We start from the raw sequence: 27,710 nt of genomic DNA, 5'->3' as shown, positions 1-27,710 counted from the left end.
TCTATTACAGGTACAGGATCCATTATCCGGAATGCTTGGAACCTGAGGTTTTTGGATAAGGGATCTTTGTGTCATTTGGATCTCCAGACTATAAATCACTGAAACATTAAATAAACCCAATAGGGCTGTTCTGCCCCAATAAGGGGTAATTATATCTTAGTTGGGATCAAGTACAGGTACTGTTTTATTATTACAGAGAAAAGGGAATCATTTAACCATGAAATAAACCCAATAGGGCTGTTCTGCCCCAATAAGGGGTAATTATATCTTAGTTGGGATCAAGTACAGGTACTGTTTTATTATTACAGAGAAAAGGGAATCATTTAACCATGAAATAAACCCAATAGGGCTGTTCTGCCCCCAATAAGGGGTAATTATATCTTAGTTGGGATCAAGTACAGGTACTGTTTTATTATTACAGAGAAAAGGGAATCATTTAACCATTAAATAAACCCAATAGGGCTGTTCTGCCCCAATAAGGGGTAATTATATCTTAGTTGGGATCAAGTACAGGTACTGTTTTATTATTACAGAGAAAAGGGAATCATTTAACCATTAAATAAACCCAATAGGGCTGTTCTGCCCCTGACCCAGTTGCCAATGGAGTCTATGGGAATTGCCTCCCCGTAATTCAGAGCTTTCTGGATAACGGGTTCCCGGAGAATTCACATTTGCAATAAATGCTCAGGTATCGGTACCGTGACTCTGGTTCCTATATCATTTGTATAAAACCCATATTTTCCCTTTTGTATATTATGGCAACAGGGGGCACATGTCGGGGGGGGGGGGGGGCAGTGTATTTATCCTGATTATTTTTTGATTACTATTTGGGTTCTTATAGATTGCAAGCTCTTTGGGACAAGGACTGCATTTAACTGTGCATTGAATAAACTCCAGTCACTTGTGTATTTATTCTCCCTCTTTACATTTGTATGGGCCTCTGCTGCCCCCCGCTGGCGGATTCCTAAACTGCACACAGGACAGGGGGAGATAAATGCACCATTTGATTCCTGGGGGGCAACAGTGCTCAGGGGCCCCAACTTTATCCTGCCGCTGCTGTATCACTGCTATAGGGGTCATTTCCTACATGTAAGTCGGGGGGTAATCCACCCATATTCTTGCACTTGGCCCCCCACTCTGCACTAAATGAATTGCCTCTGTTGCCCCAAACTAAAGAGCAGAATGCACCCCAATAAATACAGCGCTGCCCCCACACAAGTCGGGGGCACAGGCCAGAACAGACCCTATGGGGGCACTAAGGTCATAACTGCCCTGCACCCACAGCCAATGCCCGCCAAGCAGAACACTGCCCCCCGCTGTCCAACCTAAGGCACCACTAAGGGGCGCTCTTGTGCCGCAGCACCTGAGGCAACTGTACAGTCTGGGGCCAATCTTTAACCCACCCCTAAACCAGAGTTCCAGGAACAGCAAGAGGAAAGCCCCCAATAAAACAAACACCCCCCGAATGCAGAGCTCTGAATAAATAAGCATCAGTTTATTTCCTGGGTAATAATTTAAGACCGGTACAATCATCGTTATTAGCACGAGACATGATCTGAGCGGACCGTGCGCGGATCCAAAGAACCAATAGAAAATAAGATCAGGAGGAGGGAAGGTGGGGGGCGGGGCTTCACTCGCCTCCTGATTCTTTTTTTTTTACAAAAGGCTTAGAAAATGTCATCAAAATGCAGCAGTTGGATCAGATATTTACAGTTTATGTTACAGGGAGAGAAATGCACCGCTGGTTCTGACCAACGACACTTTGTATCCACGGGGGGGAAACGGATCCGATACACAGGCCTTGGGTCCAAATGTACAGGACAAAGGGAATAAACCAGAGCACAGATATCCAGTGTGGCCCCCCCCCCAGCTCTTGTACAACTACATGTCCCAGCGCCTAGCCGCAGTGCATGCTGGGAAATGCAGCCAAAGCACCGCAAGTTGATATTCCTGAATCAGACTGGGGGGGGGCAGGTCGGGGGTCTCTATGTACCATAAGGAAAGAGTTGCATAGAATCCGGTCAGGAGGTATGGTAGCCCGGCGGCCAATGGCCAGAGCCACGTTAGCCCAATAGGGAGCCCCGGCATCTAACTGGGGTACAATGGGTTGAAGTGGGGGTACCCAGTCCCTATTGGTGCTACAGGGTCTCCCCACCCAACACTGAGGGTCCTGCTGTCTCGGGGGCAATGGGTTGTACCAAGGCCAAGTCACTGCGGGGGGGGGGGGCAGTAGAGCAGTAGCACCTTAGTGGGGGGGTCTATAAGCAGCCGCTGCAGTTGGGGTGCGTTTGTGTCACTACGGAGGTGACCCCAAAATGAGTCTGTGCCCCTTATAACTTACTGAGTCACTGGGAGGCAAAATGACACTTAGGGTCAGAGGTTTGTTGGCAGCCCCCCACTAATGGCTAGCTTAAAGGGCCAGTAATGGAAAGTTGCATAGTGGCGCCGTACACTCCCCGTTGGAGCGCAGTTCCAGGGATTAGAAGTAGCCCCTCCCCTCCCAGTGTGTAGCCCCTCCCCTTCTGCTGGGGATGAATGCTCTGTACAGCAGCCACAGGCAATGGGCTCCCAGTTCTGTTCATACGTTTATACTGATATAACTGATTGTCCCGCAGGCTGATCTGTCTGTGTGTGGCCGGATTTCACCAAATTGCTTATTAGTTATTTTTGATCCCAGCAGGACCCGGTATGGCAGCTCCCACAGCTACGCCGAGCCTGTTTGTAGGGCACCAATAGGAAGCCTTTATACTCCTGGGTGCTACTGCCCCAATGGCAGCCCACAAATACCCCCCCTAAAGTCGGTGCTCGGGCCCCAGGGATTGAGACGTTACTGACCAGTGATTGGAGCTGGGCACAACCAATGAGGTATTTCATGATATAAAAGGTGCCCGATACCCAAATTTAAGCAATGCCCCCCCATAATCTGCACCATACTGCCCAGGGGTGTACTCCTTGGCTGTGGGGGGGCCGATCCCAAGAACCCCAGGGGGGGGCGCTGTAGCAATAACAATAAGGCATCATTAATAGAATCAGCACCAGGAGAGGGGTCTCGTTTCTTACCTGAGGTACCGGTGCCGGCGGCCCGAATGGAGCGCACAGTGCAAGTGGAATGGGGCGGAGCTACTGCCCAGCGCAAGTGGCGAGACCATGGACACTGTGCCTTTAAAATGGGGTCAAGTCCTAAGTCCAAATGGCCAGTCCATCCTTAGCGGCCAATCAGACGTGTGCTTACGAAGAGCAGAGCAGTAAATGCTAGCGGCTGATTGGCTGCCATGGATGACCTAGGCTGTGACATAAGAAAACCAGCGCCTGTGTTTTGGATCAGCCCAGTGGAGTTCTGGGAAGCGCCGATCCAAAGCCCCAAGGCAGTTGGTGCTCTCCACCCACACACCTGGTATTGCCGAACTACAAATCCCAGCATCCCCTCTGGCATTGTATTTGTTTCACATACGGAGAGGTGTCGCCGAACCCCACTGGAATCTGTAAAGAAAACGTCGTCGATAAACAGAAAGCGGCCGCCATAGGGCAGTGACTTGTGTGTCATGGCGGCAGCTGGTCCCGCCCCCCCAGCACCACAAGGAAAGCGAGCACCATGGGACCGTCTCACCCCCGGCGGCTGAGGTTACTCTGTGAAGTTGGGGCGCGCCCGGCACCCCGTATCTGTGTGTTTGGTTATAAGCAGCATAGGCAATGGTATCGCCCACCCCCGTTCCTGCGTGGTACAGTCCCCAATATACAGATCAAATAGATTCAGTGTTCCGGACATGACGGCCTATTGCAAGGAAACATCGGAAATAGTGCAGCTCGTCCAATAAAAACAAAGATCATTCGCGGGGGCGTCCAGCGCCCACAGTCAGTCTAAAAAGTCTTCTAATAAAGTGTCTTATTTAGGCAGCTAGCAAGCCCCTCCCCCTCCGGAGGCCGAGAGGGCGGGGCGTCACAGCGTGGACTCCAGGGACGTGTCCAGGTCGTCTTGGTGACTGTTGCTGTTGGAGTCGCTGTCGTAGCTCTGGGGGCTGGAATAGTTGGCGGCTTCCTGCAGTCGCATCAGCATGTTCATCTGAAAGAGACGCCAACGTCACTAGTCTGGGGGGGCCCAGGGCAGGAGCCCCCTACGGTCAGGGCTGCCATTGGGAACAATTATTTATATGGGGCCCCCCATGAACACAAGCAGCGCTACCAACATTGTGGCCCCGCCCCTTGAGTGCGCAATATAAACAACTGATGTGACTCTATAATAACGAGTCCTACAGAACTATAGGGGGTTCTTACCAAGGGGTCCCCTTCCGCATCGCTGGGCGCAGCCTGTTTGCTGGACGTCCCCTCTCTGGGCACCGAGTAGCCATCAAAACCGACATCCTCAGGCCTCAGCTGGAGCAACGGCGGCCATTCGTGCTGCTGGGGGACGGCCGTCCAGGGGTAGGTTTCCATCACCCATCGGGCGGGGTCTTCCCAGGGGGCTCTTCTGCCGTAAAGCTTATGTCATAGGAGAGAAAGTGTCCCCATTAGTGTAAATATCAAGCAGGAAATATCAGGAAGAGGAAATGTAAACATTAAGAGGAAACATTAGGAAGGGGAAAAGGAAATGTTAAACAGGAAATATCAGGAAAAGGAAATGTAAAGATTAAACAGGAAATATCAGGAAGGGGAAATGTAAACATTAAACAGGAAATATCAGGAAGAGGAAATGTAAACATTGAAGAGGAAATATCAGGAAGGGGAAAAGGAAATGTTACACAGGAAATATCAGGAAAAGGAAATGTAAAGATTAAACAGGAAATATCAGGAAGGGGAAATGTAAACATTAAACAGGAAATATCAGGAAGAGGAAATGTAAACTTTGAACAGGAAATATCAGGAAGGGGAAATGTAAACTTTGAACAGGAAATATCAGGAAGGGGAAATGTAAACTTTGAACAGGAAATATCAGGAAGGGAAAATGTAAACTTTGAACAGGAAATATCAGGAAGGGGAAATGTAAACTTTGAACAGGAAATATCAGGAAGGGGAAATGTAAACTTTGAACAGGAAATATCAGGAAGGGGAAATGTAAACTTTGAACAGGAAATATCAGGAAGGGGAAATGTAAACTTTGAACAGGAAATATCAGGAAGGGGAAATGTAAACATTGAAGAGGAAATATCAGGAAGGGGAAAAGGAAATGTTACACAGGAAATATCAGGAAGGGGAAAAGGAAATGTTAAACAGGAAATATCAATAAGAGGAAATGTAAACTTTGAACAGGAAATATCAGGAAGAGGAAATGTAAACATTAAACAGGAAACATTAGGATGGGGAAAAGGAAATGGTTAACAGGAAATATCAGGAAGGGGAAATGTAAACATTGAACAGGACACATTAGGAAGGGGAAAAGGAAATGGTTAACAGGAAACATCAGGAAGGGGAAATGTAAAGATTAAACAGGAAATATCAGGAAGGGGAAATGTAAACATTGAACAGGACACATTAGGAAGGGGAAAAGGAAATGGTTAACAGGAAACATCAGGAAGGGGAAATGTAAAGATTAAACAGGAAATATCAGGAAGGGGAAATGTAAAGATTAAACAGGAAACATCAGGAAGAGGAAAAGGAAACATTAATTGGGTGCAACATTGATCTGGCTCTCACCTGCAGTCCCTCTCTGACGGCCTCTAGGAGGTAGGGAATAATGGAATAATTCCACAGATCAGTAAACCAGACCCTGGAACCATCCACATCTATTGGGCAGGAGAGGAACAACCGTGGGCCTGTAGTGGAACCAGAAGCAGAAAGTCAGGACACAATGGGACCCCCAGTCAAGTTTAGGGGCTCTTGGCAATCTATTATTGCCCCAACCCCCCTTTTTCAATCCCCCTCAGGGCAAACTGCAGGGTGCATTCCAAGAGGGCGGGGCCATTCTCACCGATGGTCACGTCGGACGAGCTGTGCGTCTCCAGGAATTTATTGAGGTGCTGCCAGACCTTGGGGATCCAGTCGATGATTTTCACCAGTTCTGGGTTTCTCGTCCGGGAGTTGATCTCCGTTTCTATGAGTTTCCTCCTGAGGTAGCGGCCGAGGAAGCCCTTCACCGGCTCCGTGTGATTGGCGCACAGCACCCACCTGTGTGAGACGTAGGAGAGGTGAGCGGCCGCCCAGGCTTCATTAACCCTTCTTGGCTGGAACATGGGGGGCGGGGCCCCAAAGCAATGCTCCAGCCAAGAGCGGTTTCTGATCACATGACGGCAGAATAATAAATACCTGAAGTTATGGTGCAGCTGCAGGTTAGGAGTGGAGGACGTGGCTTGGTTCATGGTGCCGATGATATACGGGCTGCAATAAATAAAGGACAATGAAAATGACCATTAGTTCTGCCTCCCCGGGTAACGTTGGCCGCCCGAGGCCACTTTCTCCACTTGCCCCCCTGAGGGCAGGACCCGGGTCACTTACCATTTCTGATATTTGCAGTTCAGGAGGCCGTTGAAGATCTCTCCCAGGGAGCCGACATGGTGCAGGTTGTCCAGTATAATGACCAGGGGGGTGTCGGCCGAGCTGTTCTCGTTGCTGCACTGGTCGGCCAGGTTGGACAGGTACTGGCGCAGCTCCTGGGAAACAGAACATCACAATCCGGATCATTATAACTGTTCCCACTGAGACTGGGGGGGCAGGATATCCATCTGCCTGCAGACCCCAAGGCTGTGTTTTGGGGTACAGCTCTTACGCCTGGGTGGGGCTGTGTTTTGGGGAACAGCTCTTATGCCTGGCTGGGGCTGTGTTTTGGGGTACAGCTCTTATGCCTGGCTGGGGCTGTGTTTTGGGGTACAGCTCTTATGCCTGGCTGGGGCTGTGTTTTGGTGTACAGCTCTTACGCCTGGCTGGGGGGCAGTACAAGGCTCTGCGGTACCAAGAGATTCAGAGCCCAGAACAGCTAAGGGGGGCAGCAGGGGTCACATTTAATATAAAACAAGTCCCGGAAACACTTTAAATAGGAATACGAGGCCTTCTCTGCTATTAACCAATCAGATGTGAGCAGCGTAGTTATATACACCAATAGGGAAACGTGAGATTCAGAGGCCGCGGCTTCTTACCTTGCTGGATTTATGATCTACATTGAAGGTAGCAATGACCCCCTCGGCCAGCTCCCGCCCCTCCCACTGAACCAGGTACTCCGCAAGCCGATTGGCCAGGTAGGTCTTGCCGGTGCCGCTGGGTCCAGACAGGATAATTCTCCTGTGCTCCATTAACAGTGAGATGTAGCGCTGTAATATGGGCTTGGGGGTCAGCGTCTCAAACACCAGGCAATCCAGACTGCTCTGAGCCAGGCCTGGGGGAGAACAGGGCAGCATTATACATAGATTCATAGTTAGATAGATAGATAGATAGATAGATAGATGATAGATAGAGATAAATATAGATAGATAGATAGATGATAGATAAAAGATAGAGATAAATATAGATAGATAGATAGATAGATGATAGATAGATGATAGATAAAAGATAGAGATAAATATAGATAGATAGATAGATGATAGAAAGAGATAGATGATAGATAAAAGATAGAGATAAATATAGATAGATAGATAGATGATAGAAAGAGATAGATGATAGATAAAAGATAGAGATAAATATAGATAGATAGATAGATGATTGAAAGATAGATAGATGCCAGACAGATTCATAGATAGATGATAGATAGATAGATAGATAGATGATAGATGATGATTGATAGATAGATAGACAGATAGATAGAAGAAAGAGATAGTTAAATAGATAGATGATAGATGATAGATAGATAGATAGATAGATAGATAGATAGATAGATAGATAGATAGATACAGATTCATAGTTAGATGATAGATAGATTCAGATAGATAGATGAAAGATAGATTAAGATATACAGATTCATAGTTAGATGATAGACAGATAGATAGATAGATAGACAGACAGATTCAGTTAGATGATAGAAAAATAGACAGAGATAGACAGATTTATAGTTAGATGATAGATAGATAAATAAATAGATAAATAGATAGAGAGATAGATAGATAGATAGATGATAGACAGATAGATAGATAGACAGACAGATTCAGTTAGATGATAGAAAAATAGACAGAGATAGACAGATTTATAGTTAGATGATAGATAGATGATAGATAGATAAATAAATAGATAAATAGATAGAGAGATAGACAGACAGATGATAGAAAGACAGACCTTGCTCTCTATAACCCCCACAGATTGGGGGTACACTTACCTCTCACAGTGACACAAATGGTGTTGTTCTCCCCGACCAGATACCCACAAGGCAGCAGTTCGGGGGTCTCGGCGTTCCCGACGCGCTTGATGTCACCGATGCTGTAGCCGAGGACACTGTCGGAGTTGAGGCCCAGCTGGGTGACTGGGTCGACGTGGATGATGTACTCCTATGGGGAGAAGCAATGAGTGTGTGGGGGGAGCGGCAGTCTGTGCTTTCCTGGTGTTGCTGAATGATATCTCTCAGCTCTTACCTTGAACAGTCTCTTTACTACCCCATCCAGGACGTCCCATTTAGTTTTACCGCCCACACCGATGCAGCCAATCAGGAAAAGCCGAGGTCTGGCGTCCTAAGGATCCAGTACAGAATGTGACATGTTACATAGCAGCTCCCACACACGCACCAACTGCAACTGTCTCAGAATATCTACATCATATTAACAGTCAGTTAAGGGTGAACTGCCCCTCTTTTATTTTTATTGTTTCAGAGGCAATTCCAAAGAAAGCCACTTGGGGGCAGTATTTAACCTCTTCCCCAGTCTGTAACCCGTGTTCTCGTAATACTCTGAGAGTTTGTTCTATTTAAACCCAATCGCCTATGGGAGTACTAAGATTCATAGTTAGATAGATGATAGATAGATAGAGATAGATAGATGACAGATAGATAGATAGAGATAGATAGATAGATGATAGATAGATAGATGACAGATAGATGATAGATAGATTGATAGATAGAGATAGATAGACGATAGATAGAGATAGATAGATGACAGATAGATAGAGATAGATAGATAGATGATAGATAGATAGATGATAGATAGAAGATAGATAGAGATAGATAGATAGATAGATAGAGATAGATAGATGACAGATAGATTATAGATAGAGATAGATAGATGACAGATAGATGATAGATAGATATAGATAAACAGAGATAGATAGACGATAGATAGAGATAGATAGATGACAGATGATAGATAGATAGAGATAGATAGATAGCGATAGATAGATGACAGATAGATTGATAGATAGATAGAGATAGATAGACGATAGATAGAGATAGATAGATAGAGATAGATAGATGACAGATAGATAGATGATAGAGATAGATAGATAGATAGATAGAGATAGATAGAGACAGATGACAGATAGATGATAGATAGAGATAGATAGAGATAGATAGAGACAGATGACAGATAGATGACAGATAGATGATAGATAGATAGATAGATAGAGATAGATAGATAGATAGATAGATAGATAGAGACAGATGACAGATAGATGATAGATAGATGATAGACGGTTGGGTTAAAAAGGAACAAACTCTCAAAGTATCACAAGAACACGGGTTACAGACTGGGGAAGAGAGTAAATACTGCCCCCAAGTGGCTTTCTTTGGAATTGCCTCTGAAACAATAAAAATAAAGGCAACTGTGTTGTATAGAACTAACATTCCCAGAATGCTCAGCCAGCCCTTACTTCTCGCCACTTCATTTCCTCCGACAGGTTAACAACGATCCTAACATGGCGGCTTTCCTTTCTCATGGTGCCATCGGCGGCGGCATCATCCAGCAGCATATCTGTGTGAGACACATGGGGGGTTATTGCACATCGGATCCCTTGGCGCTACGGGCGGAACCCCAGTTTAACCCCATCAAGTTGAGGGCCCACTGGGCGGAGCCAGGAGGGTCTGTATGAGCTGTACCCACCAAGGCTGGAGGACTCGGTCAGGCTGAGGCTGAGCTGGGAGGGCCCCATGGACTGCCTGGGGGAGCAGGACGACAGGGAGACCTGGGATTGGGTCCGGCTGCACTTGCCGTTATTTTCCGCCTTCAGTCGGTCGTTTTCCGATTTCAGCTTCTCAATCTCCGACTGCACAATACAGGGAATAAATGGTTACAGATGGCCAAGATATAAACTGCCCCAATGGCCGGGGGTGTCTGACACTGAGGGGTAAATTTATCACGCTGTGTAAAAAGTGATGTTGCTCATAGCAGCCAATCAGAAGCTTTGCTTTGTTTTTCTACCTGTTGAAATCTAATTGCTGATTGGTTCACTCCACTTTTTACACAGCATGATAAATATACCCGAGAGTCCTAAGCTTAAATGGACCCCGCTAGCCGGGAGTGGCCCCCGGGGGCCCTCTGTTGCCTTATTACCTGCATGCGGTTCATGGACTCTCTCAGTTGGTCGAGTTGGTGGGCGGAGCTCAGAGCCTCCAGGCGGATGTCCGTCAGTTTCATCTCTTTGTCCCTCAGCTCATTCCGTAGCTGCATGACGCTTTCTGCCTCATTCTCCGTGAACTCAGAAATCCTATTGGGGGGAACGGGACAATAATGAGATGCATAGCGCTGGATTTTCATTGGAGGGTATGGCCGGTGTATCAGGACTATGGAACAAAGTCACCTGACCCTTCTGCCTCTGACCCCCTGGAACCCACACCCCCTCAGCATTTAGCCAGCACTTATAGACTGTCTGTAGTAGATGCACAGTAACTGCTTAGGTTTCCCTACAATCAATTTGACTGCAAGCTCTTGGGGCAAAAGGGATTTCTACACTCCCTTCAGCCTTTACAATTGAATAGGGGTATGTCACTTACAGAGAGCTGGAGTGGGACCCTCTCAGCCGCGGGGTGGACAGGGCGGAGCCATTGTGAGGCAACTTGGGCGACGACGGGAGGGAGGAGTCAGTCATCTCCTCGATATCAGAATGAGAGGAGGCGGATTTGGGGGACTTCTTCTTGCCGAAGGCTTGTTTGAAGGAGCTGCGCAGCTGGAAGAGAAGGGACATATAATAGTAGGGGACGGACATCATGGCTGAGACACAGATACAAGCAGAATGGGATGGAAGAGCAGAATCCGGAGGCGGAATGCCGCTGGCACCATAGGATTAAAGGGGAAGTTAAACACGACGGCAGGAATGGATGAGGGTGAATGCGGTTACGGATGAGAATGGAGGATGTAGGTTACGGTTGGGTTTGGGGGCTCCTTACCTCATTAACCTGCCAGAGGGTGGGCAAGCAAAGAGCGGCGGGGGGAGAAAAACAGAAACAAAACTCATTTATTAACCGGAGGAATAAAGAGACAACAAAAGCGACAGAAATAAAAAATAAAGGAAAAGTTAAATCTGTAAATAATCCCCCCCACCCACAGTGCAACACTATACTCTCAGTGCTGACCATCGGACCCCCTGCATGTACCGGCCCCGCTGAACCCCAAGCCCCGGGGACAAATATACAGAGCTCTGCGCTTACCCAGTTTTTCCTTTTCTTCTTCTTGGAATCACTGTCCACGTTGCTGCCCACGCTGGAGTGGCTCGTGGCGCTGTTTATGCTGGACACGCTGTCCGAGGAGTGTTGCCTTCTGATGCGCAGGTCGGGGGGCTGCGAGGTCCCGTTGCCTGCTGGGAAATTAAAGGGGAAGTGAACTCTGGATAAAAAACTACGGGTAGCGGGGTTGGCCAAGGGTGGGGGGGTAGATAGTTCCCTTGGCATCACAGCATTAGTAAGAGCAATTATACCCCAGTGATACCCCCCATGTTATACTTTTATATATATATATATATATATATATATATATATATATATATATATATATATATATATATAGGCTGGGCCAGGGGTATTCTACATAATTCTATATATATTTTTTTTTATATATAATTATGGCAACTTGTGAATAACAATAATAATCCCTAGAACAGGCCCCACGTCTCTGCCCCCCCCCCAGTTAGTGTTAGACATCCTGGCTGAGACTTGCATCAGAAATTACCAGGAGGGATCTTGGGCCCTCGGGAGCCCCAATTATCTCCGGCAAGGAGCGAGCGTCTCACCTTTACAGCCCAGCTCCGGGGTGTTGATCACGCCATTGATAGCAGCCTGGGCTGCAGCGTTCTGTTTCTTTAACATATCTATGGTTTTCCGTAACTCGTTCAGCTCCGAGTCCTGGGGGTGAAACACGAGGGGGGATGTGAGAGGGGCAGGCTGGGAATTACTGGGCACAAGGGCCGTCACTGCCGGCTGGTACTCACCTTCTGCTCGGCGGACATGGTCAGGCTCTGCAGTCGGATGGTCATGTTACTCAGGCTCTGCTCGAAGGCCGCAACCAAGTGAGCCTGCGGGGGAACAGAAAGGAGAATATCAGGATAAGGGGCTATAAAGAAGAGACCCAGGGGGGGCAAACTGAATATAGGACTGCAATGAAGAGTGGGTTTAGCAATTGCTGCAGATCTTATTCCACTGAGCCCCACCAAGTAGCACCACCACAACTGTTATTCCACTGAGCCCCACCAAGTAGCACCACCACAACTGTTATTCCACTGAGCACCACCAGGTGGCAGCACCACAACTGTTATTCCACTGAGCACCCCCAGGTGGCAGTAGTGCAACAGGTACACAATTACCCACATATTTGCCTTCAACCAGACGACCAGTAAATGGTGTTTTGCAAACCTAAATACCTGTGTATCAATTCTCTGCCAGACTGGGTAGATAATCTGTTATAACTGACTGACCTGATATGTCAGGAATGAGCAGCCCAGATGCTGCGAGCTTCCCAGTAACAAGCACAGGCTGTCAGGGGGTTATGGGAGATGTAGTTCTACAACATTTATAGCCGTTTCCAAGGGACTTTGGAAATCCCATGAAAGGGCCTCTATATCTCATTAATACGGTATCAGTTTCAGCAAAACCTTGTCCCGACTGCTGCCCGGCTGGGACCTTGGGCCTCAGATAACATGGCAGTGTGGAATGTTGTATGTGAGGAGCAGAGCTGCCCCCCTCCCGGGAATGTCATGTTTTATTATTAACCCTCCAGCTGTCGCTGAACTACAACTCTCAATCCCTTACTGAAAGCAGTCTATACAAGGTGTGTGTTGCCCTCACTGATTCAGTTATACCATGTGACACATACTAACTCAGGGCTGGGTGGGCGGAGCCTGTAACAAGTAGATGTTTGCTTTCCCTTTACGCTGACATGACAGTTTGGTGCCCTTATGCCCCCGGCACCATAAATCCCCAGTTCCGGCTCCCAGGGATAAATACACTACACAAATGCCTGCGAGTAACAGCCGGGGAGAGAGTAAAGCTGGAGTCAGGGAGAGGGGAGAGTAAAGCTGGAGTCAGGGAGAGGGGAGAGTAAAGCTGGAGTCAGGGAGAGTAAAGCTGGAGTCAGGGAGAGTAAAGCTGGAGTCAGGGAGAGTAAAGCTGGAGTCAGGGAGAGGGGAGAGTAAAGCTGGAGTCAGGGAGAGTAAAGCTGGAGTCAGGGAGAGGGGAGAGTAAAGCTGGAGTCAGGGAGAGGGGAGAGTAAAGCTGGAGTCAGGGAGAGGGGAGAGTAAAGCTGGAGTCAGGGAGAGGGGAGAGTAAAGCTGGAGTCAGGGAGAGGGGAGAGTAAAGCTGGAGTCAGGGAGAGGGGAGAGTAAAGCTGGAGTCAGGGAGAGGGGAGAGTAAAGCTGGAGTCAGGGAGAGGGGAGAGTAAAGCTGGAGTCAGGGAGAGTAAAGCTGGAGTCGGGGAGAGGGGAGAGTAAAGCTGGAGTCAGGGAGAGGGGAGAGTAAAGCTGGAGTCAGGGAGAGGGGAGAGTAAAGCTGGAGTCAGGGAGAGGGGAGAGTAAAGCTGGAGTCAGGGAGAGTAAAGCTGGAGTCGGGGAGAGGGGAGAGTAAAGCTGGAGTCAGGGAGAGGGGAGAGTAAAGCTGGAGTCAGGGAGAGGGGAGAGTAAAGCTGGAGTCAGGGAGAGTAAAGCTGGAGTCAGGGAGAGGGGAGAGTAAAGCTGGAGTCAGGGAGAGGGGAGAGTAAAGCTGGAGTCAGGGAGAGGGGACACTGCGATTGTTCTGCACCCACAGATGTTCATTGGGGCACAGCAGAGAGACTGGGAGCCCCCCCCCCCCCCCCCGCACAAACATTTGCAGAGAAAACAAAGGCACAAAGAGCACAAAGAGCCCAGGATGTGAGTCTGCACGTTCAGCCCCTAAAGCAACACACAGGCCGCCTGGCAGAACAAACACCGCACTGCGCCTTTAATAGGGGGATTATCCCGTGTCTGTGCCCCCATTATCCCGTGTCTGTGCCCCCATTATCCCATGGCTGTGCCCCCATTATCCCATGGCTGTGCCCCCATTATCCCATGGCTGTGCCCCCATATTCTCATGGCTGTGCCCCCATTATCTCATGGCTGTGCCCCCATTATCCCATGGCTGTGCCCCCATTATCCCATGGCTGTGCCCCCATTATCTCATGGCTGTGCCCCCATCATCCCATGGCTGTGCCCCCATCATCCCATGGCTGTGCCCCCATCATCCCATGGCTGTGCCCCCATCATCCCATGGCTGTGCCCCCATCATCCCATGGCTGTGCCCCCATCATCCCATGGCTGTGCCCCCATCATCCCATGGCTGTGCCCCCATCATCCCATGGCTGTGCCCCCATTATCCCATGGCTGTGCCCCCATTATCCCATGGCTGTGCCCCCATTATCCCATGGCTGTGCCCCCATTATCTCATGGCTGTGCCCCCATTATCCCATGGCTGTGCCCCCATTATCTCATGGCTGTGCCCCCATTATCCCATGGCTGTGCCCCCATTATCTCATGGCTGTGCCCCCATTATCTCATGGCTGTGCCCCCATTATCTCATGGCTGTGCCCCCATTATCTCATGGCTGTGCCCCCATTATCCCATGGCTGTGCCCCCATTATCCCATGGCTGTGCCCCCATTATCTCATGGCTGTGCCCCCATTATCCCATGGCTGTGCCCCCATTATCTCATGGCTGTGCCCCCATTATCCCATGGCTGTGCCCCCATTATCCCATGGCTGTGCCCCCATTATCCCATGGCTGTGCCCCCATTATCTCATGGCTGTGCCCCCATTATCCCATGGCTGTGCCCCCATTATCTCATGGCTGTGCCCCCATTATCTCATGGCTGTGCCCCCATTATCCCATGGCTGTGCCCCCATTATCTCATGGCTGTGCCCCCATTATCTCATGGCTGTGCCCCCATTATCTCATGGCTGTGCCCCCATTATCTCATGGCTGTGCCCCCATTATCCCATGGCTGTGCCCCCATTATCTCATGGCTGTGCCCCCATTATCCCATGGCTGTGCCCCCATTATCCCATGGCTGTGCCCCCATTATCCCATGGCTGTGCCCCCATTATCCCATGGCTGTGCCCCCATTATCCCATGGCTGTGCCCCCATTATCCCATGACTGTGCCCCCATTATCCCATGGCTGTGCCCCCATTATCTCATGGCTGTGCCCCCATTATCTCATGGCTGGGCTTCCCAGGGAAAGGTGTGAGAGAAGGGCAGGGTATTCGGCCCGGACCCCCAGCAACACATGTGTCCAAAGAGGGAAAAATTATATCCAGATAGTCCCTCCAGCAGGGGCCCTCCAGCTACTGTGGCCCTATTGAGCCCCCCCCAAGGTCCTACCGGGCCTGCCCCCCCAATGCCCTACTGAGCCTGCCCCCCCAATGCCCTACTGAGCCTGCCCCCCCAAGGTCAAACTGAGCCTGCCCTCCGAGGTCCTACTGAGCCTGCCCCCCGAGGTCCTACTGAGCCTGCCCCACAAGGTCCTACTGAGCCTGCCCCCCAATGCCCTACTGAGCCTGCCCCCCCAAGGTCAAACGGAGCCTGCCCTCCAAGGTCCTACTGAGCCTGCCCCCCGAGGTCCTACTGAGCCAGCCCCCCGAGGTCCTACTGAGCCTGCCCCACAAGATCCTACTGAGCCTGCCCCACAAGATCCTACTGAGCCTGCCCCCCAACGTCCTACTGAACCTGCCCCCCAAGGTCCTACTGAGCCAGCCCCACAAGGTCCTACTGAGCCTGCCCCACAAGGTCCTACTGAGCCTGCCCCACAAGGTCCTACTGAGCCTGCCCCACAAGGTCCTACTGAGCCTGCCCCACAAGGTCCTACTGAGCCTGCCCCACAAGGTCCTACTGAGCCTGCCCCACAAGGTCCTACTGAGCCTGCCCCGCAACGTCCTACTGAGCCTGCCCCACAGAGGTCCTACTGAGCCTGCCCCACAGAGGTCCTACTGAGCCTGCCCCCCAGAGGTCCTACTGAGCCTGCCCCCCAGAGGTCCTACTGAGCCTGCCCCCCCAGAGGTCCTACTGAGCCTGCCCCACAAGGTCCTACTGAGCCTGCCCCCCAAGGTCCTACTGAGCCTGCCCCCCAAGGTCCTACTGAGCCTGCCCCCTGAGCTTTATCATTCAGCAAGTGATATAATGTGCTAGATGGGTGGGGGGGGGGGGGTGCAATAACCAAGGCATACTTGCCCTTTACTAACTTACATTGGCACTAAGCTGGGTAGTGAGGGCAGACACCTTCTCCTGGGAGGCATCCAGCTCTCTCCGTAGCTTGCGGATCTGAAAGGCAGAAGGAAGAAGAGTCAATGAGGTGCCACCTGGAAGCAGGGGCTGTGTTCACTGGGGAGGGAAAGGGCAGGAAGATCAAAGCCGCAGGACTGACCTCTGATTGGCACTTCTCTTCCGGCTGAAAAAAAGAAAGAAAAAAAAGGAGGCTTTAAGTGACTTGTGTGAGATTATTTTCCCTTTAGTGGTGAGGAAAGAAAGGCAAGAAGCAGCGGTCGGGGGCCCAGCTGATCCGTTTAGCACCGGCCCTCCCCGGCCGCATTCCTGACTCAATACGCCAGTCACTTAGAGCAGCCAAGCATGGAGGTGCCGAGCAATCAATGATTCATTGTGTGGGAATGGTAATGAGGTGAGCCAACGTTGCCACCAAAGGTGGGAAGCAGGATGTGGGGGCCGGGGGGGGGGGGGCCCCAATAAATCCCTCACAGAGTTTCCCAGGTTTCAGGCTGTCAGAGCGCAAAGGATGTGAAATACAACTCCCAGCAGCTCCACTGCCAGTACTGGGAGCCCTTAGAGAGGGAACTGGGAGTTGGGCTACTGTGTGACTAGCGGGGAATGCAATAGGGAATGCTAGAATTAAAGGCCAACTAAAGCTACAGTTTGCAATATTCCCATCCCTGCCCCATTCTGCAGGCAGGAGCTGCCACTGGCCCCCTGTTGTAAGCTTTGTACCCATTAGCCCCAGCCCAGTTGGTACTTACAGTCGAGTACACCGAGGAGGTGCTGGAAACCAGAGACAAGGAGGATCCGTGCACTGCAAGACAAGAGGTACAGGTGTATTAGCCCCAAACTAGGGGTACCGTGTCCCCATGAAGTGTTTTTTGGATGGGGGAGAGAATTTCCTGGTACTCATATAAACTCTCTCTACTTCCTCTCTGGCAAAGTCAGCAGTTGTGTCTTGCTTTATGGCAGGGGTTTTAGTACTACATGCTAAGAATTTACAGCATTGCTGTAAAGGGAGTCTGCGGCTAATGCCCCATTAGTATAGGGTATCACAGCACATTGTGAGGGTCACAAAAAAGCAGAGGAAATGCTGTATCCCATGTAGGTCACATGACGGGGGCTATTTGGGGCAGACAACGTACGGTGCTGGGGAATCATGGAAGGAATGGGGTTGCCGAGCCGCTCGCTGTGTGACCTTTATGTGAATTACATGCTGAAAAGCAAACAAACTCGCGTTTACCTTGGCGTTTCCAGGGCAACACAAAGCGCAGCAAGTAAAGGGCAAGTAAGGAGGAAGGTCATGGCACCCCCTACCCATATGTATAAATACAAATATACAGAGAAGGAATGTTCTGGGCACACAATAAGCTGTACCCCCATACTGTACTGTCTAAGGGAAACACTATGGCACCTCCTACCCATATGTATAAATACAAATATACAGAGAAGGAATGTTCTGGGCACACAATAAGCTGTACCCCCATACTGTACTGTCTAAGGGAAACACTATGGCACCTCCTACCCATATGTATAAATACAAATATACAGAGAAGGAATGTTCTGGGCACACAATAAGCTGTACCCCCATACTGTACTGTCTAAGGGAAACACTATGGCACCCCCTACCCATATGTATAAATACAAATATACAGAGAAGGAATCTTCTGGGCACACAATAAGCTGTACCCCCATACTGTACTGTCTAAGGGAAACACTATGGCACCCCCTACCCATATGTATAAATACAAATATACAGAGAAGGAATGTTCTGGGCACACAATAAGCTGTACCCCCATACTGTACTGTCTAAGGGAAACACTATGGCACCTCCTACCCATATGTATAAATACAAATATACAGAGAAGGAATGTTCTGGGCACACAATAAGCTGTACCCCCATACTGTATTGTCTAAGGGAAACACTATGGCACCCCCTACCCATATGTATAAATACAAATATACAGAGAAGGAATGTTCTGGGCACACAATAAGCTGTACCCCCATACTGTACTGTCTAAGGGAAACACTATGGCACCTCCTACCCATATGTATAAATACAAATATACAGAGAGGGAATGTTCTGGGCACACAATAAGCTGTACCCCCATACTGTACTGTCTAAGGGAAACACTATGGCAGCTCCCATTGACACGTATGTTACTGTCTCAGTAGAACATGAGAGTGAGGCGGGGGGGGGGGGCACGGGGATGATAACTGATACCAACCCCAGACTGACAGTTAATGCCCCGCACACAGATACACAACATGATTCTCTCGGTGAGTCACTAGTGCCGCCCGGGGCCCCATCCCATTATTCTGTCAGAAACAGCCCCGGGGGCACCTCGCCCATGTTGTGCCTCTCCCAGGTCAGGTCAGAGCATCTCAGTTGTCAGCTTTAACGGGGAGGTGTATGGGGCACAACAGTGTCTGTAAATACCTCCCCCCCCCCCCGGGGCTGTGTTGCACCAATGCTAATGCCCCACGCTACACTTATACAGGCTCCATGGCTGCCTCTCCCATTCCATCACTTTCTGGCACAGCTATAGGGAAATGACACATATTTATTTTCCCACCAATATACATTCTATACGGTGCCTGCAAGGGGCCACAGTGAGGCGGCGGTGGGGCAATTACCCTGTCAGGGACCAGACGATCGTTTATTATCTGCCCCCCCAGGGAAACCGATACTGCACCCCGGGAATCCCAATGGCTGAATCACTGAGGGCGGTTTGCCCCAAGGGGCAGTTATCGTGCTGCTCTGGAAACCACAGTAACAGTAGGTGAGGCTGAAAAAAGACACTGGTCCTCCATGTTCTGGGGGCCACAATGTGGGGCAAATGGCTGCTTTGGGATACGGGTTCCTCCCCCCCGACCTGTGATGGGAGCTCAGTGATTTGCTGAATATGACAACAGAGTTTGTTTGAGAGGGAAATAAATCCCTTTAAGAGCTTTTCCCGTGTGAGGAAGGAGAAGTATTTGCCGTTGGGGTTGTGCCCCCAGCCGCCCCCCACCACAGACCGACATCTTGTTTGTTTTCCCTCCGGCCTTGGCTGAACCCGAGAGACTGGCGAGGGGCACACAGACCTTCTGTTATTCTTAAAGGGGAAGCTGCGCTACTGTCAGTGTCAGCCAATGGCAAACAAACATACACTATGAAGGCTTGGTGGCCCTGTTGTGTTACAGATTGCCCCAGGCTAACAGCCCCCCAGCCTAACAACCCTAGTCCCAGGCTAACAGCCCCCCAGCCACAGGCTAACAGCCCTCCAGCCTAACAGCCCTAGTCCCAGGCTAACAGCCCCCCATCCACAGGCTAACAGCCCCCCAGCATAACAGCCCTAGTCCCAGGCTAACAGCCCCCCAGCCACAGGCTAACAGCCCTCCAGCCTAACAGCCCTAGTCCCAGGCTAACAGCCCCCCAGCCTAACAGCCCTAGTCCCAGGCTAACAGCCCCCCAGCCACAGGCTAACAGCCCTCCAGCCTAACAGCCCTAGTCCCAGGCTAACAGCCCCCCATCCACAGGCTAACAGCCCCCCAGCCTAACAGCCCTAGTCCCAGGCTAACAGCCCCCCAGCCTAACAACCCTAGTCCCAGGCTAACAGCCCCCCAGCCACAGGCTAACAGCCCTTGCCCTAACAGCCCCCCAGGCTAACAGCCCCCCAGGCTAACAGCCCCCCAGCCTAACAACCCTAGTCCCAGGCTAACATCCCCCCCGGCCACAGGCTAACAGCCCTAGTCCCAGGCTAACAGCCCTAGTCCCAGGCTAACAGCCCCCCAGCCACAGGCTAACAGCCCCCCAGCACAGCCCTAGTCCCAGGCTAACAGCCCCCCATCCACAGGCTAACAGCCCCCCAGCCTAACAGCCCTAGTCCCAGGCTAACAGCCCCCCAGCCCCAGGCTAACAGCCCTAGCCCCAGGCTAACAGCCCTAGCCCCAGGCTAACAGCCCTAGCCCCAGGCTAACAGCCCTAGCCCCAGGCTAACAGCCCTAGCCCCAGGCTAACAGCCCTAGCCCCAGGCTAACAGCCCTAGTCCCAGGCTAACAGCCCTAGTCCCAGGCTAACAGCCCCCCCCGGCCACAGGCTAACAGCCCCCCCCCCGGCCACAGGATAACAGCCCTAGCTCCAGGCTGACAGTCCCCCATCTCAGGCTCCCGGCCCCAGGCTAACAGCCCCCCCCGGCCACAGGATAACAGCCCTAGCTCCAGGCTGACAGTCCCCCATCTCAGGCTCCCGGCCCCAGGCTAACAGCCCTAGCCCTAAATGCCCACAGCCCCAGGCTAACAGCCCCCCAGCACCAGGCTAACAGCCCTAGCCCTAAGAGCCCCCCAGCCCCAGGCTAACAGCCCTAACCCTAAGAGCCCTCTGGCCTAAGGCTAACAGCCATAGCCCTAAATGCCCCCAGCCCCAGGCTAACAGCCCCCCAGCACAAGGCTAACAGCCCTAGCCCTAACAGCCCCCCAGGCTAACAGCCATAGCCCTAACAGCCCCCCAGGCTAACCCCCCACACACAGGGGATTTGCATTCTCACCTTCCTCAAAGCCATCGCGGAAGGATCCGGAGCGACTCATGGTTCGGCTCTTCTCGTCCAGCGACATGGAGCTGTTGCGGAAGCGGCTCTCGCCGTAGGGGTCCCCGCAGCCGTCGGCGTTGGAGAGACTGTGTGCGCGCAACATCGTCTGGTTGGACAAACACATCTGGGAGGTCCCTGTTGGACTTGCTGAAAAGCAATTGGAATTGGGTCAAAAGATTCCCTTCTCCATTCTCCGCCAGTCAGTCGGTTCTGGGCCCAAAATGAGCGCTGGGAGGTAGAAGAGGAAAGGAGGAGTGCGAGGGAATGGCGCCCCCCCTGGGAGGAAGACGAGGGGCGGAGGAGCTACCATACTCACCGAGCTGAGAGAAGTTGAACCTGGTGCCAGAGGGCGAGGTGATGCTGGCGCCGGGGGAGAAGGGCGAGTTATTGGCGGTATCTTGCAGCCCCCCCGAGGAGTGAGAGCGCAGCCATTCTTTGGCCTCATCCTGGCTCCGGATCTGACAGGAGGGGGCGCACCTGCGGGGCAGATAAAGGGACATTATTACAGGTTAATGATAAGGACTCAGTGTCTCCATTGGGGCAAAAACACATTCACTCTATATCGGTGAGGGGGCGACACACACGTTTGTAAAGGGCAACTACGCCCTATTAGTATCCCATGGGCTCTGGCAGCCAAGAGGTTAAACCGGTTTCATGACTCCGCCCTCATCGGACACATGCACGGCGCAAACGTTTAGTAAGTGACCACTCTGGGTTATACCATTCCAAGCACGGGGGGGGGGGGGGGGCAATGAATGACAGTCAGTACCGAGCAGATCCGACAGTACCTGAGTCCTTTCTTAGGCAAAGTGTTCCTATCAAGGCAGAGGTCGCTGCGGCAACGATGAGAGAGGAGATAAGAACTTCAGAAAAGAAGGAGAGGAGCGAGTGGATGAAAGGGAAGGCGATGGGGGGCACGTGGGCTCACACTCACGCCCCGATGCTCGTGATAAACAAGAACGTGCAACTGGGGGGGAACCATGGCAAACGTGCACCGGGGGACACTCAGCCACCCCGGGGGTGCAAAGCCAGATGGGAGGGGCAAGTGCAGTGAGTGGGGTACATTGAGAGCTGTCTGTGGCAGGGGGGCCCCCCGTGTGTTAGGGCCACACAAAGCAGCCATTATAGGTAAGGAAGCTCCGTTATACTCTACATATTCTATTCTATATCAGTCATTCCATCTATCTATATCAGTCATTCCATCTATCTATATCATTCTATCCATCTAGCTATATCATTCTATCCATCTAGCTATCTATCTGTCTATCCATCTGTCTATCCATCTGTCTATCCATCTGTCTATCCATCTGTCTATCCATCTGTCTATCTATCTGTCTATCTATCTGTCTATCTATCCGTCTGTCTGTCCATCTATCTATCCGTCTGTCTGTCCATCTATCTATCTATCTATCTATCTGTCTGTCTGTCTGTCTGTCTATCTATTTATCTATCTGTCTATCTATCTGTCTATCATCTATCTGTCTATCATCTATCTGTCTATCATCTATCTGTCTATCTATCATCTGTCTATCATCTATCTGTCTATCATCTATCTGTCTATCATCTATCTGTCTATCATCTATCTGTCTATCATCTATCTGTCTATCATCTATCTATCTATCTATCTATCATCTATCTGTCTATCATCTATCTGTCTATCATCTATCTGTCTATCTATCTAGATCATTCTATCTATCTATCTCAATCATTCTATCTATCTGAATCATTCAATCTATCCATCTATCTATCTATCGGGGCCCCTGCTGATATCTACGTTGGTGACACCCATAGACAGTGATTATATTGGGAAGTAATAAAGCTGGCACCCACCTACTTGGCATGACCCCAGGGGGCAGTGCCAGCACGTACTATGTATATATATATATATTCGAGCAGCTCAGGAATTGCCCCTCCATTGACCCGATGAGGTCCAGGCGGTTACTATTGAGGGGCATTTCCTGAGCATTCTGCTTTCAGTAGAGCAGACAGTTGCCCCGTGCCCATTGCCTACCCCAGCTAACTGCCCCCAATATGGAGTCCCATTAGGTTCAGTTCTGACCCGACCCATTCCAGGCAGCGGCAGACGTCTCAGCGAGATGGAGAGATGACTGACAGACACACAAGCCCAAGAGCCGGGCTGAGCCCAAACATGGAGATGATAACGAGACTGAACCCCGTGAGTAAGCGACATGCCAAGGGGAGCAGCCGGCTGCCAATCGGAGTGTTTGCTTTGGGTCGGGTTCCTGTATTTCCCACACTGCCCGCGGGGAGCCAATCACAAGCGGGGAGATTAGGGGGGGTTATTAATGGGAGACTCTGAGTGGCAGGGCTGCTTCCTGGGATAAAGGGCAAATAGAAAGCACGATGTGGCCCGTAGTGCACAGCAAGGCAATAACATGTGGGGGGTCTCGGGGGGCTGACAATGACATTGTTACCTGTCCTGCTTCCGGGGCAAAGTGTTTCTGCTGAATTTGGGGCTAGCACCAGGAGAGGAGAGAGGGCTAAAGGGGCACGTGGGCAAAAACGGGCAAGAAAATAAAACAAAAAGTCACATTAGTAAGAACAGAACCTGAAACAGAAAAGCAGCACCAGGCTGATTGGCACATCGGGGGTCTGCTTGGGCCGCTCTCTAGGCTATATGTTCTGGTTTATCTGGTCCACTGGTGGGTGGGGCTAGAACACTCTGATGGAATCTTACAGGGGGAGGGGCAGGGAGTCTGTAACTCAAGCAGTGGGTGGGACTAGAACACTCTGATGGAAGCTTACAGGGGGAGGGGCAGGGAATCTGTAACTCAAGCAGTGGGTGGGACTAGAACACTCTGATGGCAGCTTACAGGGGGAGGGGCAGGGGCTCTGTAACTCAAGCAGTGGGTGGGACTAGAACACTCTGATGGAAGCTTACAGGGGATGGGGCAGGGAGTCTGTGACTCAAGCAGTGGGTGGGACTAGAACACTCTGATGGAAGCTTACAGGGGAGGGGCAGGGAGTCTGTGACTCAAGCAGTGGGTGGGACTAGAACACTCTGATGGCAGCTTACAGGGGGAGGGGCAGGGAGTCAGTAACTCAAGCAGTGGGTGGGACTACAACACTCTGATGGAAGCTTACAGGGGGAGGGGCAGGGGCTCTGTAACTCAAGCAGTGGGTGGGACTAGAACACTCTGATGAAAGCTTACAGGGGGAGGGGCAGGGGCTCTGTAGCTGAAGCAGTGGGTGGGACTAGAACACTCTGATGGCAGCTTACAGTGGGTGGGACTAGACCATTAGAATATTCAGCGCTAATCTCAGCCATACAGAATGCAGTACATGGAGATAACCTACCTCTCCGACAAAGTAGTCTTAATGCTGTTGGTCCTTACAAAGGGAGCCATTGTGTCTTCCCTGGAGGAAGCGGTCAGTGCACCGGGGGAATTATTGCTGCTGAGTGAGATATCGATGGATTCACAGCTGGTATGGAGGCTGCTGACTGACTGGAACCCTTCCTTACTGACAGCCGAGGAGCTGCTTGCCGTCGTCCCCCAGGTCAGGCTGTTGGATGGTGCCGAGTGGGCGGAGCCTGGGCTGGAGGCTAGAGGGGAATGGTCCATTGACTTGACATACAGGGGGCTGCTGCCACCGCTACTCAGGATGGCGCTGCCAGAGGGAGAGTCTGGGTTGGCCTGGGAGTTCATCGTGGCATGGGGGTTGGAAATGACCATGGAGTTTTTCATATTTTCAGTGGTGAGAGATTTGTTGGGCTTCCCACCAAAGAGCCTGCAATGGAACAAGGAGAAATGGGATACGGTGAGATACGGGGTGCAGTGGGGCCAGGGCTGCCGGAATACAGACCCGGCTGTTATCCTTACCTGCGCAGTGTGGGGGATGACACGTCGGGGTACTTGTTGCCTTGTTGTTGGCGGCTGCCATTGCAGGCTGCCTGGGATGCCGGGGTCATTTTAATGGAGTTACAGGAGGCCACGCTCTCGTTGTCAGAGGAAATCCCTTTCTCTTTGTCCGTCTGGTTGACCAGTCCTGGCACGGAGTGACCAAGCGTCACCTTGCCGGGCTCTCTCAGCTTGGGGATGGGCAGTCCGGCCGACTTGCTGCTGATGTTGGAGTCAATGCTGCTGGTACTTGACCTGTTACCGGTTCCGCTCCGTGATTTGCTGGGCCTGGGCAGGCTGCGGTACTGGAGGTTGGTCCTGCTGTTTATTTGCAGGTACCCGTCGTCCTGGTTCTGGGAACCGTCCGCATTCGCCTTGCGGTTGGACCTGCCGATGAGCCCAGAAGACTTTGGCATTTTCCCGAGGGTGGCGGAACCGCTGGTGATGGTGGCGCCGCTGGCTGTAACTATAGGGATGCCCACCACTGTCCCCCCCTGCTTCTTAAACCCAAACGTGTTGGTGGGTATTGCCCTGGAGGTATTGGGGGGCTTCTTGGCTTCGTCCCCGCTGCTGCGGCCGGCGTCCGACGGGGAACGTTTGATGTGAGCGGCTTTGGGGGAAAGTCTGCCTTTTTCTGACGCTTTTGCATCATCTGTTTTCCCTGAAACACCAAGAAAAGCAAAGAAATGGGGATTTGTAAGTGAGAGACCTCAGAACTACAATTCCCAGCATCCCCCAAACAGAGGCATTTATTACCTGTCCCTGGGGCTTTCAGACCCGCTGCCGAGGGCTTAGTCCTTGGGGCAGTTATTCCAACCTGAGCGGTCATCCCTCTCCTCCATGATCCTGTCTGAGAGATAACTGTCGTCTTCCTTCCCGAGGTGCTTTTATCCGACTCATCTGATAGGTCCGAAGGGTTCTTCCTCCATTTGCTCCCAGAATCCATTTTCATGCCACTGTCTGAGCCCCCGTCCGACCTTTTCACTTCATCCCCCGACCACAGAGAATTCCGGTCAATGTGCAAGTGTTTCTCTGTATCCGTCTGTGGGAAGAGAACAGAACATTGATAAACACTATGGCACCTCCTACCCATATGTATAAATACAAATATACAGAGAAGGAATGTTCTGGGCACACAATAAGCTGTACCCCCATACTGTACTGTCTAAGGGAAACACTATGGCACCCCCTACCCATATGTATAAATACAAATATACAGAGAAGGAATGTTCTGGGCACACAATAAGCTGTACCCCCATACTGTACTGTCTAAGGGAAACACTATGGCACCTCCTACCCATATGTATAAATACAAATATACAGAGAAGGAATGTTCTGGGCACACAATAAGCTGTACCCCCATACTGTACTGTCTAAGGGAAACACTATGGCACCTCCTACCCATATGTATAAATACAAATATACAGAGAAGGAATGTTCTGGGCACACAATAAGCTGTACCCCCATACTGTACTGTCTAAGGGAAACACTATGGCACCTCCTACCCATATGTATAAATACAAATATACAGAGAAGGAATGTTCTGGGCACACAATAAGCTGTACCCCCATACTGTACTGTCTAAGGGAAACACTATGGCACCTCCTACCCATATGTATAAATACAAATATACAGAGAAGGAATGTTCTGGGCACACAATAAGCTGTACCCCCATACTGTACTGTCTAAGGGAAACACTATGGCACCCCCTACCCATATGTATATATACAAATATACAGAGAAGGAATGTTCTGGGCACACAATAAGCTGTACCCCCATACTGTACTGTCTAAGGGAAACACTATGGCACCTCCTACCCATATGTATAAATACAAATATACAGAGAAGGAATGTTCTGGGCACCATGGCACCATACAGAAGCTTGCAGGCAGATACTATATAAGTGAGTATAATTATTGCAGGAACATAAAGGTATTTACTAAGACCTAGCAGAAACCATTAGGGCCCGGGAGGGGGCAATTAAGGAAACGGCTGTTTATTACAGGCAGCCAGAGCCTTAGAACATTCACACTCTGCCAGATTCTGCGGCTTTGGGAGCCATGTTATACATCTCTGTAAATTCTTACCCCGGGGACTGACAAGGGTATAATTTAGGGAGGGAACAGGCTGAGACACATCGGGGAACCTGCCGGGAGGGGCCCATGAGAAACCAGTGCGGATAGATTTCTGCCCACAAGTCAGGAACGGTTCCGTGTGAAACTGGGACGGGGCTATTTCTGTGCATTGAGACAGCGCCAAGAGCACAAGAAATGTCAGGAGTAGTCAGTCTGTGCAACACATGTATGTGCCTGCTGGCCCCGCCCCCTCGCTGGGGGCTACAGGAAGGGGTTAAATGTCATTGCAGGTATAATGGCAAGTGGCTTAGAATTACAGTCGGGCAACTTTATATGAGAGGCCATGGCTGTGCATTGGCCAATAGTGGCCAATACCTAAAGCACAGGGTCCCCGTAGTAGAAATGCAAGGGCCACACACAGGTACCTACCTTACTACTCTGACCACAAACCCCAGTCATCTGCCCGTTACCTGCTCCTTGGTGCAATTTAGTTGTTGCTGAGCTACAACTCCCAGCATGCTCAGTAACAACTAACTGTCATATGGTGGCCATACACGGGAAGATTCGCTTATTCGGCAAGTAAGAAGATCTAAAGGTGGGCAATATTGGGCTAATTTAATCATTTGGCCCTAGGGCCATAGTCGGATCAACGAGCCAATGTGGTCCCTA

General features: G+C 50.7%; 1 protein-coding gene across 18 annotated transcripts in view; it reads right to left on the bottom strand.

Annotated features, from left to right (window-relative positions):
• Nucleotides 1-1,474: 1,474 nt before the first annotated feature.
• Nucleotides 1,475-27,710, bottom strand: part of nav2 (neuron navigator 2) — a 192,301-nt gene continuing 166,065 nt past the window's right edge. For 6 of the 18 annotated variants that reach the window (XM_031900148.1, XM_031900137.1, XM_031900144.1 and 3 more), the window contains 27 exons: nt 25,723-26,008; nt 24,949-25,627; nt 24,425-24,856; nt 23,542-23,607; nt 21,895-21,969; nt 21,423-21,583; nt 21,065-21,253; nt 17,297-17,349; nt 16,693-16,716; nt 16,515-16,589; nt 12,259-12,342; nt 12,061-12,172; nt 11,483-11,631; nt 11,222-11,230; nt 10,829-11,001; nt 10,389-10,542; nt 9,939-10,101; nt 9,709-9,809; nt 8,484-8,579; nt 8,231-8,399; nt 7,065-7,300; nt 6,427-6,581; nt 6,238-6,309; nt 5,903-6,099; nt 5,629-5,747; nt 4,273-4,476; nt 1,475-4,060 (listed from right to left, as the gene is read on the bottom strand). In XM_031900148.1, the coding sequence (XP_031756008.1) occupies nt 3,938-4,060; nt 4,273-4,476; nt 5,629-5,747; nt 5,903-6,099; nt 6,238-6,309; nt 6,427-6,581; nt 7,065-7,300; nt 8,231-8,399; nt 8,484-8,579; nt 9,709-9,809; nt 9,939-10,101; nt 10,389-10,542; nt 10,829-11,001; nt 11,222-11,230; nt 11,483-11,631; nt 12,061-12,172; nt 12,259-12,342; nt 16,515-16,589; nt 16,693-16,716; nt 17,297-17,349; nt 21,065-21,253; nt 21,423-21,583; nt 21,895-21,969; nt 23,542-23,607; nt 24,425-24,856; nt 24,949-25,627; nt 25,723-26,008 (4,356 nt within the window). In that variant the 3' untranslated portion in view covers nt 1,475-3,937. 18 annotated transcript variants of the gene reach the window in all.

Source organism: Xenopus tropicalis, chromosome 4, assembly GCF_000004195.4.
Source record: "Xenopus tropicalis strain Nigerian chromosome 4, UCB_Xtro_10.0, whole genome shotgun sequence".
NCBI lineage: Eukaryota > Metazoa > Chordata > Amphibia > Anura > Pipidae > Xenopus > Xenopus tropicalis.
Note: the sequence above shows the minus strand (reverse complement) of the source record. Positions and strands in the feature narration are given on the sequence as shown.